The 19,005-nt window shown below is 41.5% G+C and overlaps 1 protein-coding gene across 4 annotated transcripts in view; it reads left to right on the top strand.

Annotated features, from left to right (window-relative positions):
* Positions 1–6,122: 6,122 nt before the first annotated feature.
* MTAP (methylthioadenosine phosphorylase) overlaps positions 6,123–19,005 on the top strand; it is a 71,554-nt gene continuing 58,671 nt past the window's right edge. Inside the window, exon 1 of one of the 4 annotated variants that reach the window (XR_010322849.1) lies at positions 6,123–6,706. Coding sequence is in view for 3 of the 4 variants with exons in the window: in XM_010587898.3 (XP_010586200.1) it covers positions 6,674–6,706 (33 nt within the window). In the remaining variant the exon portion in view is untranslated. The remainder of the gene's footprint in view (positions 6,707–19,005) is intronic. The other 3 variants (XM_010587898.3, XM_023545223.2, XM_010587896.3) reach the window with 3 other exon arrangements.

Below are 19,005 nucleotides of genomic sequence, written 5' to 3'. Positions count from 1 at the left end.
GTATTTGGTGGGGAAAGAAAGCAGTACTCTCAGGGTTATTTCCTAGATTTTAGTATTTGTCCACTGCCCACAGTTTTATCTTAAGTTCTAAAAGCAGAATGAAGAGCAGGAGCTGCAAGAGAGCTCATCAAATACATGGATCTTATGTCATAGCCCAGACCCTGACATGCTGAGAAGAGCACTCTGTGTGCATCTGTAATATTAAAATATATTCTGAGAACCTATAATTTCTTGGTCCTTTCCTATACAGAACACAGAAAATAAGACCCGTATTTCTTTAGAGCAAGATTGAACATATTCTCTCTCCTTCACGAAGGTAGGTATAGGGCTTAGGGGTTCGTCTTACAGTTTACTTATCCTATAAATGAAATTATAATGCTTCTCATAGGGCGTGAGAATTCCAGGATTCCAAGATTCCAGGATGGATGGCCATTCCATCAGCCAGAATATGTTCATTATGGGAATCATTATTCTAGGGAGAGTGGAAACTGGACAAAGTTTTTCTTCAATAAATTCAAATGTTACATAACTTCAATGATAGAAGTGATAAAAATGGATACAATTTGAAGTGAGCTTTGAAGAAGAGACAATGTGACTTAGAATGGAAGCTATTTCTAGGATCAAATGGACTTAGAATGGAAGGAAGGGATGGAGAAAACCAAAGAACTGCAACAAGACAAATAAGGGAATCTCCAACCATCTGGAACTCACCAAAGTTAAAATAGATTGTCAAAACTGACTTCTGCTTATCTCATTTCAAAGCATGTGGTTCTTCCCTCAACCAGAAATACAGATGCCAACACTCAGGCCCTCATGCCACTGGGTGTGATCCAAACCCACATAAAGAAAGCGATATTATGGGAATTCTGTCTTGGGTATGTTATTAATTTATACCTCTGGGTGATCCAAATGCTATTTTTGGAGTGTTTCTCGATGAAAGCAATATTGATATTTGGGGTAGGATGTTCTTTTATTCATTGTGCAAGACTGTCCCACGGATTATAAGATGTTTAGCATCTCTAGTACCCAGCCACTAAATGCTAGTAGCACCTCCCACCGTGACAACCAAAGACCCTCCCTCTGAATATTTTTAAATGGTCTTCAAAAGAGACATGCTGCTTCCCCTTGGGAATGGCCAGAAGACTATCAGAAGGCCCCAAAACTTTTATTCATTCCTCAGAAAAAGGACTTGACCAAGTTATGTTTTACAACTAGACACTCTACTTTTACTAAAGATTATTATAAAAATTGCCACCTAAAATTCGCTGTATGTAAATCTTTTTTTGATGAAGTTAGTATATATTTCTAATTCACTCCATAAAGTTGTTGTTGTTAGTTACAGTCAAGCTGACTCCAACTCATAGTGACCTTACGTATAACAGAATGAAACGCTGTCCAGTCCTGCACCATCTTCAAGATCGTTGCTATGTTTGAGTCCATTGTTTTGGTTACGTCAATCCATCTTATCGAGGGTTTCCCTCATTTTCACTGACCCTCGACTTTACCAAACAGAATGTCCTTTTCTACTGATTGGTCTTTCCTGATGACGTGTCCAAAGTAAGCTAGCCAATGTCTTGTCATCATTGCTTCTAAGGAGCATTCTGGTTGTATTTCTTCTAAGACTGATTTGTTCCTTCTTCTTATAAAAAAAAAAAAATTTTTTTTTCTTCTTATAGTCCTTGGTATATTCAGTATTCTTTGCCAACACCACAGTTTGAATGCATCAATTCTTCTTCTGTTTTCTTTGCAATAAATGTCTTCTTAAAATTAGATTTAGTGAGTGTTTTCTTTCCCCGAGATACACTGCTACGCTTCCTCCCTCTGATAAACAGAGTTATAAAACTCTGATAAACAGAGTTATACAATGGGGCATTTTTCTTTTCTCTTGTTTGCTTAAAATGTTAGTGCAAGTAATAATTACTTAATGACCTATAAGACAAGCATAAGAAACCTAGAAAGCTCCAATTAAGCTTTCTGTGGCAAAATAAATCCAAGTTTCCACTTAACTAAAATATTAATGTTAAATGATATTATCAGAGAGAAGACACACCATTATACTTAAGAAATAATGACATGATTTAATTAGTTCAGTTATTTACCACAACTAGGAATGTTAAAAGAACTTGTATTGCAGATAAATCTGTTACATGTTATATTAAATTCCTTTACAGAATGCTACCTTAAGATTGGCCTGGTATATATTTGCATATCTTTTGCTTCTTACCCCAATAAACACCAGCCATTCTTTGAGTATGTTTTTTTCCCTTGTGGGCACGGAAAGAAGAAGTTAATTATTTTGAGGACTGCTTGTGGAAAAATTTCTCTGAACATAATTTTGTTAAGGGTCATTCTATTTTCCCAACAACCATACTGTGGACAAATGATGACGTTGGGGTTTTTGAACCTGAATTTACACCAGTGTAGAGATCTCTGGGGTCTTCAAGCCTGCATGGGTTAGCCTGGCTGCTGAACTTGAAGAGGCAACAAATTTTTTTATTTATTGCTATTATTATTTTGTTGTTGTTTTCTTATCGTCCTCTTACAATATTTTGTTAACAATGTTCTGCTACATCCAGAGTGACCAACTGCTAATAGAACGTGCTATGGCCTAGCCAAGTTGACACACATTTTTGGGGGGACACAATTCAATCCATAACACCATCGTAATACCTTATAGACGAGGGGATGGGGGTTGGGGAATTATGCATGACGTTTATTTGAAAAAAGCGAAGCTGTTGGAATATTCAGAGTTTCACAATCAGAAGTGTTGTAAAGTAGTCTTGTAACTTCTTTAGAATTGTCTCTAGAAAAGCAAGGTTGGTAGGTTAGCAGAAGGGAATTCAGAGGGCAGGAAGATGAGGGCAGCGCAAGATGCAACTTTCAAGGATATACCCTTGAGACTCTCATTGACTCTTTAAGAATTTCTCATACCAGTCAAAAAAAGGGAGACTACTTACTGGCTACTAGAAATTGTGTCCTCCTTTTTTCTATAGCCCATTAAGAAAAAAAAATTATTTAAAACTTGGAAATAAGGCAAAAAGATTACTTCTTGCCTTTTGAAAAACACACTAAAGGAATGTCTAACAAGCCTGACTAGGGGGCATAAAGCTCTGGGAGAGCAGGGGCAAACTATGGTCAAATCCAGCTCTCCACCTTTTTGTGTAACTACAAGCTAAAAAATAGTTTTACATTCTTAAATGATTGGGAAAAAAAAAACAAAAGGATAATATTTTGTCACACATGAAAATGATATAAAATTCAAATTTTAGTATTAATATATAGTTGTGATGCAAGTGGTTAACACTCTTAGCTGCTAAAAGAAAAAGGTTGGAGGTTCCAGTCCACCCAGACGTTCTCGAGAAGAAAGGTCTGGTGATTTACTTCTAAAAAATCAGCCATCAAAAGTCCTATGGAGCACAGTTCTACTATGACACACAGGAGGTCACCATGTGTCAAAGCCCACTAGACAGCAACAAAGCTGTACTGGAATATAGCCATGCTCATTCAATTAGGTATTGTCTATGCTTTCATGAAAGGAACCCTGGTGGTGCAGGGGTTAAGCACTTGGCTGCTAACCAAAGGGTTGGTGGTTTCAACCTACCAGACACTTTGTCACAGGATGAAGATGTGGCAGTCTGCTTCCATAAAGATTTATAGTTTTGGAAACCCTATGGGGCAGTTCTACTCTGTCCTATAGGGTTGCTAGTAGTCGGAATCAACTGGATGGCAATGAGTTGGTATGCTTTCATGCTACAAGGGCAGAGTTGCTTCTTGATGTTGCACTTTAGCACACAAGGTTTGCCCACCCCTGACCTAAAGTAGGAGACCTCGTGGCACAGTGGTTAAGAGCTTGGCTGTTAAACAAAAGGTTAGCAGTTTGAATCCACCAGTGGCTACTCTGTCCTATAGGGTCTCTAGGAGTCAGAATTGACTTGACGGCAATAGGTTTGGACTTAAAGTGTGTAACTTTGTTTTACTGTTCCTTACTATAAGGGCTGGGACTCTGTGGTGTTAGATGCTATCTTGTAGAACAATGGTAAGCTAAAAATGGGCTCTTTTTCCTTTTAAAGATGCAAAAGGTAACTATTCATAGACAAGATAACCTCCAAGGCTACAGTTTTATTGCCCTGTAAAACAACAACAACCTTCCTCTCACTTACTTTGGACATGTTATCTGGAGGGACCAGTCCCTGAAGAAGGACATCATGCCTGGTAAAGTAGAGGGTCAGGGGAAAATGAGATGGATTGACACAGAGGCTGCAACAATGGGCTCAAACATAGCAACAAGTGTGAGGATGGCGCAGGACCAGGCACTGTTTCGTTCTGTTGTATAAAAGGGTCACTGTGAGTCGGAACCAACTCAATGGCACCTAACACCAATGACAAAATAAAAACCAGTTTTGTATCTCATCTTTCAATTTTATTTTAGCATTTTTTTTTTTTTTTTTACTGTTTCAGCTTATTATACCCTCCTTTGAACAAGCTTTGTCATCCTGCTACTTTCTTCATTAAGGAGTTAAATACATCTCTGACATAGGCTGACTATATATTTAAGTATAATGTTTTAACTTTCTGAAAATTTATTTTGACACTCTCTTCTAAAACGGTTGGCTTTTGTTTGTTTACTAAAAGAACTCTGTAATGGCTATTGTTGAGATCAAATCACCTATAGTTGGCCACTTGCTTGCTTCCAAGTATTTGTGTGTGTGTGTGGGTGGGTGGGTGGGTCTGTGTCTGTGTATTTCTGGTAATGCCTAATGATGTAAACTGCCAGATAATTAGCTGTGGGTGGGGAGGTGGGAGCCTGGTTTCTTACAGGAGGTCAGGAATTTCCTTAATTTTGTCTAAAAATGTTAGTTTCTTCCCAGAAATAACATGTGAACTGTATCACTCAAAAAACCAGAGCAGGCTTGGGACAATTTTCCCATGACAGACATCACATGTTCAAGCAAACACTTGAGCCCTCACCTGTAAATAACTGTAGAAAAGCCGTAAGTCTAGTCTATCCCCCTCCAAGTTTTCAGCTCCCTCGCTTCCAGGAGTCTAGTGCTTATGAGGTCTAACTTCTACTTTGTGGCAGAGTAGACCTTGTGCTGAGTTACAGCTGAAGTCCAGAGCTGGTCACCTAAGCACATAAGCTGGTCAATGTCCCCCAATGAAGTAGCAGCCATAAGACCTAGGGCATCCATGCCCCTCCAATGTCCCTCTCCAAGTGGTGGGCTTCCTGGTCCCCAGTAGTGCAATTTAGACCTGAAACAAATGAGAGAACGGAAGTCTTTACCATTTAAGTAAATAGGCTATATGGGCAGGATCCAGGTTAACATAAGACAGTGATATATTGAAAAACAACTGTTCTTGTGTCTTGTTTCAATATTTTGCTCCTGTAGGGAATAAGGGAAGTATCTTTCACAGCCCTTCTTTCACCCCCATCCTCATCTTGTAAGTAGTTAGCACCATTTCTTTGTTTCAGAGACCATTCTTAAGATTCACTGCCACCCAGTGCTTTTTTGAGGGGGCTCAATCCATCAAGGGAGGTTAAATGGAGTTGTCCTGACAGTAGGGAAGGATGGGGGCTTTGAGAGTAAGGGATAATCCCAGTGTAGGGCTGGGAGAGGAAGGTGGTTCTGCAATGAAATGATGGAGATACGAACCTGGATTCTGAATCCAGGCGTACTGGATGCTGCTCTGGTGGGAGGGGTTAAAGATGGCCTCATCACTTTAAAAGCGCTCACACACACACAGTTGAAGATGAGTAAGCCAGACTTTGTAAATCAGAAAGGTTAACCATTAGCTTGTTACTCTTTGTCTATTTCCCCTATGTAATCCAAATCAAAAACTTTGTTGCTCGACTCATAGCAACCTTTTACCGACCTCATATGAGGAGAACTGCCCCAGAGGGTTTCCAAGGAGAGCGGCTGGTAGATTCGAACTGCAGACCTTTTGGTTAGCAGCCGCGCTCTTAACCGTTGTACCACCAGGGCTCCTATGCCATCCAGATACCTGAATTAAGGCAGTCTTTTTTTTTTTTTTTTTTTTTTGGGGGGGGTCAACCCCATCTCTGCCCTGGCGCCTATAAATTAACGGAAATGAGCCAACTTCTGCTTGAGTCACAGTGGTGGAAAACACTGTTCCCCCGCCTCCGCCAGGATTTTGCAGCGGGTGTGACTCTCAGCCTGTGATGCTGATTCTCCCTCCCGCGAGAACTTCAGGAACGCAGGCAGGCCTTCACCGCTAGTACTGAGCAGAGCAGGGAGTGACAGTCTTCCTTCTAGGGTTTTTGTGAAAGTTAGCCCGTTAAAGGACCCGGCAGAATCTGGCACCATGCAAGCGCTCCCTAAATGGTCTCTCTCATCGTTATACTAAACCCGCTAGTTAGAACAGGGCTGGCAAATGAAAACGAAGTCCGAGAACCGGAAGGGTCTGCACAAAGGGGAGGGCCGCGCGCGGCACGGCTCTTTGAGGAGGGGTTTGGCGGGAGATCCTGCACACCGTCCAATCCACCCCCTACGGGAGAGGAAGAGGCGGAGTCAGGCCGCCCTCCCGACTCCGCACTGCTCACTCCCGCGCCGGCGTTTGAACCCGCTCGGGCTTCAAGGCTCGCTCGCCCGGACGCACCTTTCGCAGCCACATCTTCCCCGGCGCCGGGCAGGGACGTGCCCTGCCTCCTGCAGACATGGCCTCGAGCGCTGCCACCACGACTGTAAAGGTGAGATTAGCAGTCCCGGCTGCGGTCCGCCCTGCCCGGTGCCCTCTCGCCCTGGTTCCGGGGATCCGTGCCTCTGGCGGTGCCCCCTGTCCGTGCGCCCCGGCCGCCGCTCGGATCATCTGGGGCGCCGCACCCGGGTCCGACTCGCCTCGGGGAAAGAGGGGGTATGCTTGCAAACTCGCCACCACCTTTGGTCTCTTCTGTGCTCGCACCCGCATGGCGTAGGCACCTCTCTTGGCATGGTTCCTCTCCCCTGAAGCTAGAGGGTCGCCCAGGTGGCTGCGCACCTGCAACTGGGGAAACCGTCTCCTCGTGTCTTGTCCAACTTGCGCTTCCGCTCCCTGACTCCCTCACCGCCCGCGGCCCACGTGGGAGAACTGCCAATTTGCTCTTCTACGAGCTTCCGGTTTTCTCTTCCAGATTTAGGCCTTCTCTGCTGAAGTTTTCCCCAGCAGTGCAAGGCGGTGGGGCTTATAAGGCTTTTTTTTTTAAGTACCTAACGGTAGTACTGGCTTTCCCGCCGTGTGTTTAGGCCTCTGGCTTTAAACTGCTATGTTTGCAGTCTTGAAAGTTCGAGCTCTATTTACTAGTGCCTTCAGTCTTCAGGGGTTTCTGCACAAGGAGTCATTGTACCGTGGGAATTTTGGCCAGAGGCGGCCCGAGTCCTGAGGGTTGTAGCGAGTCTCCCTGGGGCTTTAAACACTTTTCTGGTAAGAGTCTCCAGAAGAGTGTAGAATTACATTGCCTAAGGGAAAACTGATGATAAAACTTAAGACCTCTTTTAGGTTGTTTATTATTGACCACCAAGGCAGTTAACTTGTTTGACTTTTCGAGATTGTTGGCGTTAGGAAATCCATGTCCGCGGACTTATGCAAGCATATATTTTGATTTCCCACACTTTGTTCAGTTCTCCGGAGACAGGCAGATCTCTGTGCGGTCGGTTTGCAGTCAGCCAGAGTAACTGGCTTATTAGCTTGCAGCTCTTGATAAGACACCCTGAATGAGAAGGGTCTGGGGATGTTGTAGCCAGACTTAGTTGTGAAACTGCTCTTGCCCTTTTGAAAAGAACATTGTATTCAACAAATATTTATAGAACAACAGAAAAAAAAGAACACCCAACAAATATTTATAGAACATGCCTCCTGTGCCAGGCTGGGGAATCAGGGCAAAAAGGGTTTTCATGACGCTCATGGGCAAAGTATGTGTGTTCTTTAGACGCTCATCTCTGAAGTGGGGATAGTACTGCAGGGTTTGCTGGGAAGGTTAGAATTGTATTTGTCTAGCGGCGTCCCTGGGCAGCACAAATGGTTAAGGGCTCTGCTGATCGAAAGATTGGAAGTTCGAGTCCATCCAGAGGCATCTGGGAAGAAGGGCCTGGAGATCTAAGTCTGAAAAATCAGCCTTTGAAAACCCTGTGGAGCACAGTTCTGCTGACACACATGGGGTCACATGAGTGGGAATCAACTTGGCAGCTCGTGGGTCTGTCTAGCACATGCTCGAAGCTTATCAAATGATAGTACTTATTATTACGGGAAGGAGCCCTTGTGGCGCAATGGTTAAGTGCTCGACTACTAACCAAAAGTTTGGTGGTTCAAACCCACCAGCAGCTCCATGAGAGGAAAGACCTGGCAGTCTGCTTCTATAAAGATTTCAGCCTAGGAAACCCTATAGGGCAGTTCTACCCTGTCATGGAGGGTCACTAGTGTCGGAATCGAGTCGATGGCCCACAACAACAGTATTAGGGGAGCTGAGATTAATGTTGAATATCTTTTCTCAAACAGGTAAACAAATTGTGGTGGGTGTTATTACATAACAGCTTTCATTGGGCAAGCAGGAAAGTGTCACCCTTGCCTTACAGAAATATGCTTAAAGTGCCATTAAAAACAGAAATGGTATTTAAACCAGTGTCACTTTAATCTGGTTCAGCATTCTCCCTGCCACACAGTTTCCCTGAAAAATTAATCCCATACGTTTAAGTGCAGAGCGGGCACTGTGATTAGAGCACTGATGTAAATGTTGGATGATGGATATTTTTGGCCTTGGCGAACTGCTGAATGTAAAATTAAGAGGTACAAATAGTGCTAGGCCTGCCTGGCTGATTTGTCTCTTTGAGGTTGGAAAGGGTGACATCTTTGCTGTTGAGAAGCCATGATGCCACCACCATAGCCCTCAGACTGCAGAAGCAACATCCTATATAGACAATGAGGACTAGTGACCAGGGCAAAAACAGACTAACAAAAACAATGTTCTATCCCCAAATCACAGAATAGTAGAGCTGAAATATTCTGTCAGGACCATATAGCCACCACCCCCAACCCCTTTGTGCAGGCATAAGATTGAGGCCCACCAAGGCCAACTGCCATGGTTAATGACAGAATAGGGCCTAGAGCTTGGCAGTCCACCAGTTAGATGTAGTGAAGCGTTTCTGAAATCTGGCACGTGGTTGCTCTATGGTTTCTGTTTTATTTTGTGAGTAACAAGTAAACTAAGTCCAGCAGTTCCACTCCCAGATAAAACTGTCCCATGATACCAGTGGGGGATTGGTTGTGGGACCCCAGCAGATACCAAAATCTGTGGATGCTCAAGTGACTTACATAAAATGGTGTAGGATTTGCATAGAACCTATGCACACCCTCCCGTATACTTTAAATCATCTCTAGATTACTTATAATACCTAATACACTGTAAAAGCTATGTAAATAGTTTTTATACAGTACTGTATTGTTTAGGAAATAATGACAAGATCCAAAGTGAACAGTGCTGAAACAAAGAGTGCTGAAGAGAGACTGAGGATATGTGAAATGTTGGGGGGCTACAGGAGGGTGTACCTACACATCACTTCATTGGCGTGGATTCAGTGTGGTACTCAGCAGAGGGCAAATTCAAGTTTTGCTTTTTGGGACTTTTTCCTCCCTTGACTGTTTTAGATGCGAGATTGGTTGAATCTAGGATGTGAACCCGCAGATACGAAGGGCTGGTTGTATATACTCAAAAGACTTAAAAGCAGGGATACAAACAGGTAACTGGTACACCAGTGTTCATTGTAGCACTATTCACAGTTGCCAAAAGGTGGAAACAACCCAAATATCCACCGACAGGTGAATGGATGAACCAAATGTGGTATAGCCATACAGTAGAATATTACTTAGCCATAAAGAGAAATGAAGTCCTGGTACATGCTGTGACATGGATGAACCTTAAAAATATTATACTGAGTGAAATAAGTCAGACACAAAAGGAAAAATATTGTATGATCACACTTGTGTGAAATAGCTTAGATTTCAAAGGGTGGCTCAGAAGACAAAGTATTATAATGAAATGTGCAAAGACCTGGAGTTAGAAAACCAAAAGGGCAGAACATGTTCAGCATTTCTCAAGCTGAAAGCGCTGAAGAAAATATTCAAGCCTCAGGTTGCAGTATTGAAGGATTCTACAGGGAAAACATTGAACGATGCAGGAAGCATCAGAAGAAGATGGAAGAAATATAGTCACTGCACCAAAAAGAATTGGTCAGTGTTCAACCATTTCAGAAGGTGGCATATGATCAAGAACCATTGGTATTGAAGGAAGAAGTCCAAGCTACACTGAAGGCATTGGCAAAAAACAAGGCTCCAGGAATGCCAATTGAGATGTTTCAGTAAATGGATGCCGCACTGGAGGTGCTCAGTCATCTTTGCGAAGAAATTTGGAGGACAGCTACCCCGCCAACCTAATGGAAGAGATCCATATTTGTGCCCATTCCAAAGAAAAATGATCCCACAGAATGCATAAATTAGTGAACAATATTATTAATATCACACCCAAGTAAAATGCTGAAAGTCGTTCAAAAGCAGTTGCAGCAGTACATCAACAGGGAACTGTCAGAAGTTCAAGCCAGATTCAGAGGGCACGTGGAATGAGGGATATCATTGCTGATGTCAGGTGGATCATGGCTGAAAGCAGAGAATACTAGAAAGATGTTTACCTGTGTTTCATTGTGCAGAGGCATTCAGCTGTGTGGATTGTAACAAATTATGGACAACTTTGCAAAGAATGGGAATCCTGGAACACTTAATTGTACTCATGTAGAACCTGTATATAGACCAAGAGGCAGTAGGTGGAACAGAACAAGGGAATACTGTGTGGTTTAAAGTCAGGAAAGGTGTGTGGCAGGGCTGTATCCTTTCACCATTCTTAATTCCATCTGTATGCTGAGCAAATAACCTGAGAAGCTGGACAACACGAAGAGCAGGGCATCAGGTTTGAAGGAAGATTCATTAACAACCTACGACATGCAGGTGATATAACCTTGCTTGCTGAAAGTGAAGAGGACTTGAAGCACTTACTGGTGAAGATCACAGACTCCAGTCTTCAGTATGGATTGCAGTTTAACATAAAGAAAACAAAAACCCTCATAACTGGACCAAGAACTAACATCATGATAAATAAAGAAAATATTGACGTTTTCAGGATTATCATTTTACTTGGATTCACAATCACCGCCCATGGGAGCAGCAGTCAAGAAATCAAAAGATGTATTGCATTGGGCAAATCTGCTGCAAAAGACCTCTTTAAAGTGTTAGAAAGCAAAGATGTCACTTTGAGGACCAAGGTGCGCCTGACCGAAGCCATGGTATTTTCAGTCGCCTTATATGCATGTGAAAGCTGGACAGTAAAAAAGGAAGACCAAAGAAGAATTGATGCCTTTGAAATATGGTGTTGTCAAAGAATATTGAGTATACTATGGACTAACGGAAGAACAAACAAATCTGTCATGGAAGAAATACAGCTGAAATGCTCCTTGGCAGTGAGAATGGTGAGACTTTGTCTCACATACTTTTGACATGTCATCAGGAAGGACCAGTCCCTGGAGAAGGACATCAAGCTTGGTAAAATAAAGGGTCAGCAAAAAAGAGGAAGACCCTCCATGAAATGGGTTGACACAGTGGCTGCAATGATGGGCTCGAGCATAATGATTATGAGGATGGCACAAGACTAGACAGTATTTCGTTCTGTTGTACATGAGGTTCCTATGACTTGGAACCAACTCGATGGCACATAACAATAGGCAAATACATAGAGACCAAAGTTTGAAGTTGAAGTTTTCAAGGATTTCATTTTACTTGCATCCAAAGTCAATGTCCGTGGAAAAAACAGTCAAGAAATGAAATGGCATGAATTTCTTTTTGGCAAATCTACTGCAAAAGACCTCTTTATTGTGTTCAAAAACAAAGATGTCACTCTGAGGACTGAGATGTGCCTAACCAAAGCCACAATGTTTTCAGTTGCCTCATAAGTGTGCGAAAGCTTAACGGTGAATAAGGAAGACCAAAGAACAATTGATGCCTTTGAATTATGGTGTTGGCAAAGAATAGTGAATGCACTGCCAGAAGAATGAAAAATCTTAGAAGAAGTACAGCCAGAATGTCTTTTCGAAGTAAGGATGGTGAGACTTTGTCTCATGTACTTAGGACATGTTATCAGGAGGAACCAGCCCCTGGGTAAGACCCTTAATGAGGTGGACTGACAGTGGCTGTATCAATGGGCTCAAACACAGCAACAATTATGAGGATGGCACAGGACCAGGCAGCATTTCATTCTGTTATACATATGTAGGGTCACTACGGAGCAGTTCTACTGTGTCCTACAGGGTCGCTATGAGTCGGAATCGACTCGACGGCACTGGGGTAGGGTCACTATGAATTGGAACCGACCAGACAGCACCTAACAACAACAAAATTTATCAGTGGTTACCAGGGGCAGGTGGAAAGGGCATGGGGAGTTACTGCTTAAGGGGTACTGACTTGCTGTTAAGGATGATGAAAAAAATTGGAAGCAGATAGTGGTGATGGTTGTACATGGTGAAGACAGTTAATGTCACTGAATTGTACACTAAGATAGTTGAAATGGCAAATGTTTTGTTGTATCAGTTTTGCCTCATCTGTTTTAAGGAAAAAAAAAACTTAAAAAAAAAAAGTAAACCAAAGAAATCATCTAACTTAAGAAAGAGGGGGGCTGGTTAGCATGCATAAAGCAGTTCTCCAGCCTGTGCCCCCTGGGTGTTCTCTTTCCCGATGTGGGTGTAAGAGGCGCATTATGTATCTGCGCTCGCAGTTACTTCACTGGCAGGTGGCATATGTGGTGGGATTCACTGTCACTGTTTCATCTGATCATTTACAAAACAACAGTTCAGTTGGAGGTGCAGGGGTTGGGGGAGGAAAGAGCTGTGGAGCTGAGAGGCCAGCCTCATACCGCAGCCCCAGGGCTTGCTGGTCAGCAGCTTAACCTCCTGAACCCTAGGGTCTTGGGCTGCAAGGTGAGTACCAGTAAGAACTACTTTGAAAGTTTGTGGATTTAAACATAGTAGCATGTCACTTTCCCGGCCCAGTTCTTGGCACTCCACTAATGTCAGCCTCTTCATCCCCCTTTTTAAAATACAAATATTACCAAGTGTTTGAGCTGAGATTCATTCTCCCCAATCTGAAGGATACAGTTAGCTCGCTCACATGGAAAATAACACCAGGTTTGATAGTATGATATTTAGTTTATTGTTCGAATCTAGCTGTCTACTAGCAGAATTGTATTAAGAAATATTTATGGAATACTTACCAGACATTAAGGAGCCCTAGTTGTACAGTAGTTAAGTGCTCAGCTGCTAACCAAAAGGTCAGCAGTTAGAACCCACCAGCCGCTCCACAGGAGAAAGATGTAGCAGTGTGCTTCCGTAAAGATTACAGCCTTGGAAACCCTATGGGGCATTTCTACTATGTCCTGTAGGGTCGCTTTGAGTCAGAATCAACACAACAGCAACAGGGTTTGCCGGACATTAGGAATATGTCTTGCAGACAAGGTCTCTTAAAGCTATATCTTTAAGACAAGGTCTCTATTTTCTTCAAGTTCATATTCTTGTGGTGTGTGAGAGACCCACAAACATGAAAATAAAACACCAATGACGGTGAGAGTGGGGGGCAATACTTTTGAAGAGGTGAATTTTAAGCTCATACCTGTGTACCGATGAAGAAGCAGCTACATGAGGACCTGGAGAAAGAGATGGAGGGCAGGGACAGCTAGTCCCAAAGTTCTGGGGAGGACATGAGCTGCGTGCGTATGGTAGGAATGGAAATGTCAGTGACTGGTGCGCTCTGAGAGTTGGATGGGTGTATCTGTTAGAATCTTCCTTGTAGATTTTGGATTTTCTTTTGATTATGTTTTAGAAACCATAAGATGGAATATTATCTGATTTACATTTTTTTTTCAAACTTCACTGAAGAATATAGTTTTATTGCTTCAGAGATAAGAGTTGAGTTAAAAGTCAGACTTTTATATATGCATGGTATTTTCTATGTACTATGGGGTTTTTTATCATAAAAGTATAAAAATGTATAGAAGCTAATGTTAGAACAGAACAAAGAAGTAAGTTTTTCTTTAGATGGCAGTAATTGCACTGCATTGTATATAAAAAGCATTGTATATGGGTGGGTACAATTCATTCCCAAATGTTGACATCACTTTTCCCTCCCCTTTTTTATCCTTTTTTTTTTTATTAACTTTTATTGAGCTTCAAGTGAAAGTTTAGAAATCAAGTCAAACTGTCACATTTAAGTTTATATACACCTTACTCCGTACTCCCACTTGCTCTCCCCCTAATGAGTCAGCCCTTCCAGTCTCTCCTTTCGTGACAATTTTGCCAGCTTCCAACTCTCTCTATCCTCCCGTCCCCCCTCCGGACAGGAGATGCCAACACAGTCTTAAGTGACCACTTGATATAATTAGCTCACTCTTCATCAGCATCTCTCACCTACTCACTGTCCAGTCCCTTTCATGTCTTCATGTCTAATGAGTTGTCTTCGGGGATGGTTCCTGTCCTGTGCCAACAGAAGGTTTGGGGACCATGACCGCCGGGATTCCTCTAGTCTCAGTCAGACCTTTAAGTATGGTCTTTTTACGTGAATTTGGGGTCTGCATCCCACTGATCTCCTGCTCCCTCAGGGGTTCTCTGTTGGGCTCCCTGTCAGGGCAATCGTCGATTGTGGCCAGGTACCAACTAGTTCTTCTGGTCTCAGGATGAGGTAGGTCTCTGGTTCATGTGGCCCTTTCTGTCTCTTGGGCTCTTAGTTGTCGTGTGACCTTGGTGTTCTTCATTTTCCTTTGCTCCAGGTGGGTTGAGACCAATTGATGCGTCTTAGATGGCCGCTTGTTAGCATTTAAGACCCCAGACGCCACATTTCAAAGTGGGATGCAGAATGTTTTCATAATAGAATTATTTTGCCAATTGACTTAGAAGTCCCCTTAAACCATGGTCCCCAAACCCCCGCCCTTGTTCCGCTGACCTTTGAAGCATTCATTTTATCCCGGAAACTTCTTTGCTTTTGGTCCAGTCCAGTTGAGCTGACCTTCCATGTATTGAGTATTGTCCTTCCCTTCACCTAAAGCAGTTCTTATCTACTAATTAATCAGTAAAAAACCCTCTCCCACCCTCTCTCCCTCCCCTCCTTGTAACCACAAAAGTATGTGTTCTTCTCAGTGTATACTATTTCTCAAGATCTTATAATAGTGGTCTTATACAATATTTGTCCTTTTGCCTCTGACTAATTTCGCTCAGCATAATGCCTTCCAGGTTCCTCTATGTTATGAAATGTTTCACAGATTCGTCACTGTTCTTTATCGATGCGTAGTATTCCATTGTGTGAATATACCACAATTTATTTACCCATTCATCCGTGGATGGACACCTTGGTTGCTTCCAGCTTTTTGCTATTGAAAACAGAGCTGCAATAAACATGGGTGTGCATATATCTGTTTGTGTGAAGGCTCTTATTTCTCTAGGGTATATTCCGAGGAGTGGGATTTCTGGGTTGTATGGTAGTTCTATTTCTAACTGTTTAAGATATCGCCAGATAGATTTCCAAAGTGGTTGTACCGTTTTACATTCCCACCAGCAGTGTATAATTCTCTCCGCAGCCTCTCCAACATTTATTATTTTGTGTTTTTTGGATTAATGCCAGCCTTGTTGGAGTGAGGTGGAATCTCATCATGGTTTTAATTTGCATTTCTATAATGGCTAATGATTGAGAGCATTTTCTCATGTATCTGTTAGCTGCCTGAATATCTTCTTTAGTGAAGTGCGTGTTCATATCCTTTGCCCACTTCTTGATTGGGTTGTTTGTCTTTTTGTGGTTGAGTTTTGACAGAATCATGTAGATTTTAGAGATCAGGCGCTGGTCGGAGATGTCATAGCTGAAAATTCTTTCCCAGTCTGTAGGTGGTCTTTTTACTCTTTTGGTGAAGTCTTTAGATGAGCATAGGTGTTTGATTTTTAGGAGCTCCCAGTTACCTGGTTTCTCTTCGTCATTTTGGATAATGTTTTGTATTCTGTTTATGCGTTGTATCGGGGTCCTAAGGTTGTCCCTATTTTTTCTTCCATGATCTTTATCGTTTTAGTCTTTATGTTTAGGTCTTTGATCCACTTGGAGTTAGTTTTTGTGCATGGTGTGAGGTATGGGTCCTGTTTCATTTTTTTGCAAATGGATATCCAGTTATGCCAGCACCATTTGTTAAAAAGACTATCTTTTCCCCAATTAACTGGCTCTTAGCCTTTGTCAAATATCAGCTGCTCATATGTGGATGGATTTATGTCTGGAATCTCAATTCTGTTGCACTGGTCTATGTGCCTGTTGTCGTACCAATACCAGGCTGTTTTGACTACTGTGGCTGTATAATAGGTTCTGAAATCAGGTAGAGTGAGGCCTCCCACTTTCTTCTTCTTTTTCAGTAATGCTTTGCTTATCCGAGGCTTCTTTCCTTTCCATATGAAATTGGTGATTTGTTTCTCTATCACCTTAAAAAATGACATTGGAATTTGGATCGGAAGTGCATTGTATGTATAGATGGCTTTTGGTAGAATACACATTTTTACTATGTTAAGTCTTCCTATCCATGAGCAAGGTATGTTTTTCCACTTAAGTATGTCCTTTTGAATTTCTTGTAGTAGAGCTTTGTAGTTTTCTTTGTATAGGTCTTTTACATCCTTGGTAAGATTTATTCCTAAGTATTTTATCTTCTTGGGGGCTACTGTGAATGGTATTGATTTGGTTATTTCCTCTTCGATGTTCTTTTTGTTGATGTAGAGGAATCCAAGTGATTTTTTTATGTTTATCTTATAACCTGAGACTCTGCCAAACTCTTCTGTTAGTTTCAGTAGTTTTCTGGTGGATTCGTTGGGGTTTTCTGTGTATAAGATCATGTCATCTGCAAATAGAGATAATTTTACTTCCTCCTTGCCAATCCGGATGCCCTTTATTTCTTTGTCTAGCCTAATTGCTCTGGCTAGGACTTCTAGCACAATGTTGAATAAGAGCAGTGATAAAGGGCATCCTTGTCTGGTTCCCATTCTCAAGGGAAATGCTTTCAGGTTCTCTCCATTTAGAGTGATGTTGGCTGTTGGCTTTGCATAAAAAAAAAAAAAAGATGCCCTTTATTATGTTGAGGAATTTTCCTTCAATTCCTATTTTGGTGAGAGTTTTTATCATAAATGGGTGTTGGACTTTGTCAAATGCCTTTTCTGCATCAATTGATAAGATCATGTGGTTTTTGTCTTTTGTTTTATTTATGTGACGGATTACATTAATGGTTTTTCTGATATTAAACCAGCCTTGCATACCTGGTATAAATCCCACTTGGTCGTGGTGAATTATTTTTTTGATATGTGGTTGAATTCTATTGGCTAGAATTTTGTTGAGGATTTTTGCATCTATGTTCATGAGGGATATAGGTCTGTAATTTTCTTTTTTTGTAATGTCTTTACCTGGTTTTGGTATCAGGGAGATGGTGGCTTCATAGAATGAGTTGGGTAGTATTCCGTCATTTTGTATGCTTTGAAGTACCTTTAGTAGTAGTGGTGTTAACTCTTCTCGGAAAGTTTGATAGAACTCTGCAGTTAAGCCGTCCAGGCCAGGGCTTTTTTTTGTTGGGAGTTTTTTGATTACCGTTTCAATCTCTTTTTTTTGTTATGGGTCTATTTAGTTGTTGTACTTCTGAATGTGTTAGTTTAGGTAGGTAGTGTTTTTCCAGGAATTCATCCATTTCTTCTAGGTTTGCAAATTTGTTAGAGTACAATTTTTCGTAATAATCTGATATGATTCTTTTAATTTCAGTTGGGTGTGTTGTGATGTGGCCCATCTTGTTTCTTATTCTGGTTATTTGTTTCCTCTCCTGTATTTCTTTAGTCAGTCTGGCCAATGGTTTATCAATTTTATTAATTTGTTCAAAGAACCAGCTTTTGGCTTTGTTAATTCTTTCAATTGTTTTTCTGTTCTCTAATTCATTTAGTTCAGCTCTAATTTTTCTTATTTGTTTTCTTCTGGTGCCTGATGGATTCTTTTGTTGCTCACTTTATATTTGTTCAAGTTGTAGGGACAGTTCTCTGATTTTGGCTCTTTCTTCTTTTTGTATGTGTGCGTTTATCGATATAAATTGGCCTCTGAGCACTGCTTTTGCTGTGTCCCAGAGGTTTTGATAGGAAGTATTTTCATTCTTGTTGCATTCTATGAATTTCCTTATTCCCTCCTTGATGTCTTCTATAACCCAGCCTTTTTCAGGAGGGTATTGTTCAATTTCCAAGTATTTGATTTCTTTTCCCTAGTTTTTCTCTTACTGATTTCTAGTTTTATTGCCTTGTGGTCTGAGAAGATGCTTCGTAATGTTTCGATGTTTTGGATTCTGCAAAGGTTTGCTTTATGACCTAATATGTGGTCTATTCTAGAGAATGTTCCATGTGTGCTAGAAAAAAAGTATACTTTGCAGCAGTTGGGTGGAGAGTTCTGTATAAGTCAATGAGGTCAAGTTGGTTGATTGTTGTAAGTAGGTCTTCCGTGTCTCTCTATTGAGCTTCTTACTGGATGTCCTGTCCTCCGAAAGTGGTGTGTTGAAGTCTCCTACTATAATTGTGGAGGTGTCTATCTCACTTTTCAGTTCTGTTAAAATTTGATTTATGTATCTTGCAGCCCTGTCACTGGGTGCATAAATATTTAATATGGTTATATCTTCCTGATCAATTGTCCCTTTTATCATTATGTAGTGTCCTTCTTTATCCTTTGTGGTGGATTTAAGTCTAAAGTCTATTTTGTCAGAAATTGATATTGCTACTCCTCTTCTTTTTTGCTTATTGTTTGCTTGATATATTTTTTTCCATCCTTTGAGTTTTAGTTTGTTTCTGTCTCTAAGTCTAAGGTGTGTCTCTTGTAGGCAGCATATAGACGGATCGTGTTTCTTTATCCAGTCCGAGACTCTCTGTCTCTTTATTGGTGCATTTAGTCCATTTA

This window comes from Loxodonta africana, chromosome 9 (assembly GCF_030014295.1).
Source record: "Loxodonta africana isolate mLoxAfr1 chromosome 9, mLoxAfr1.hap2, whole genome shotgun sequence".
In the NCBI taxonomy this organism is placed as follows: Eukaryota; Metazoa; Chordata; class Mammalia; order Proboscidea; family Elephantidae; genus Loxodonta; species Loxodonta africana.
The sequence above is the reverse complement of the archived record's forward strand: the minus strand, read 5'-3'. Positions and strand labels throughout refer to the sequence as shown.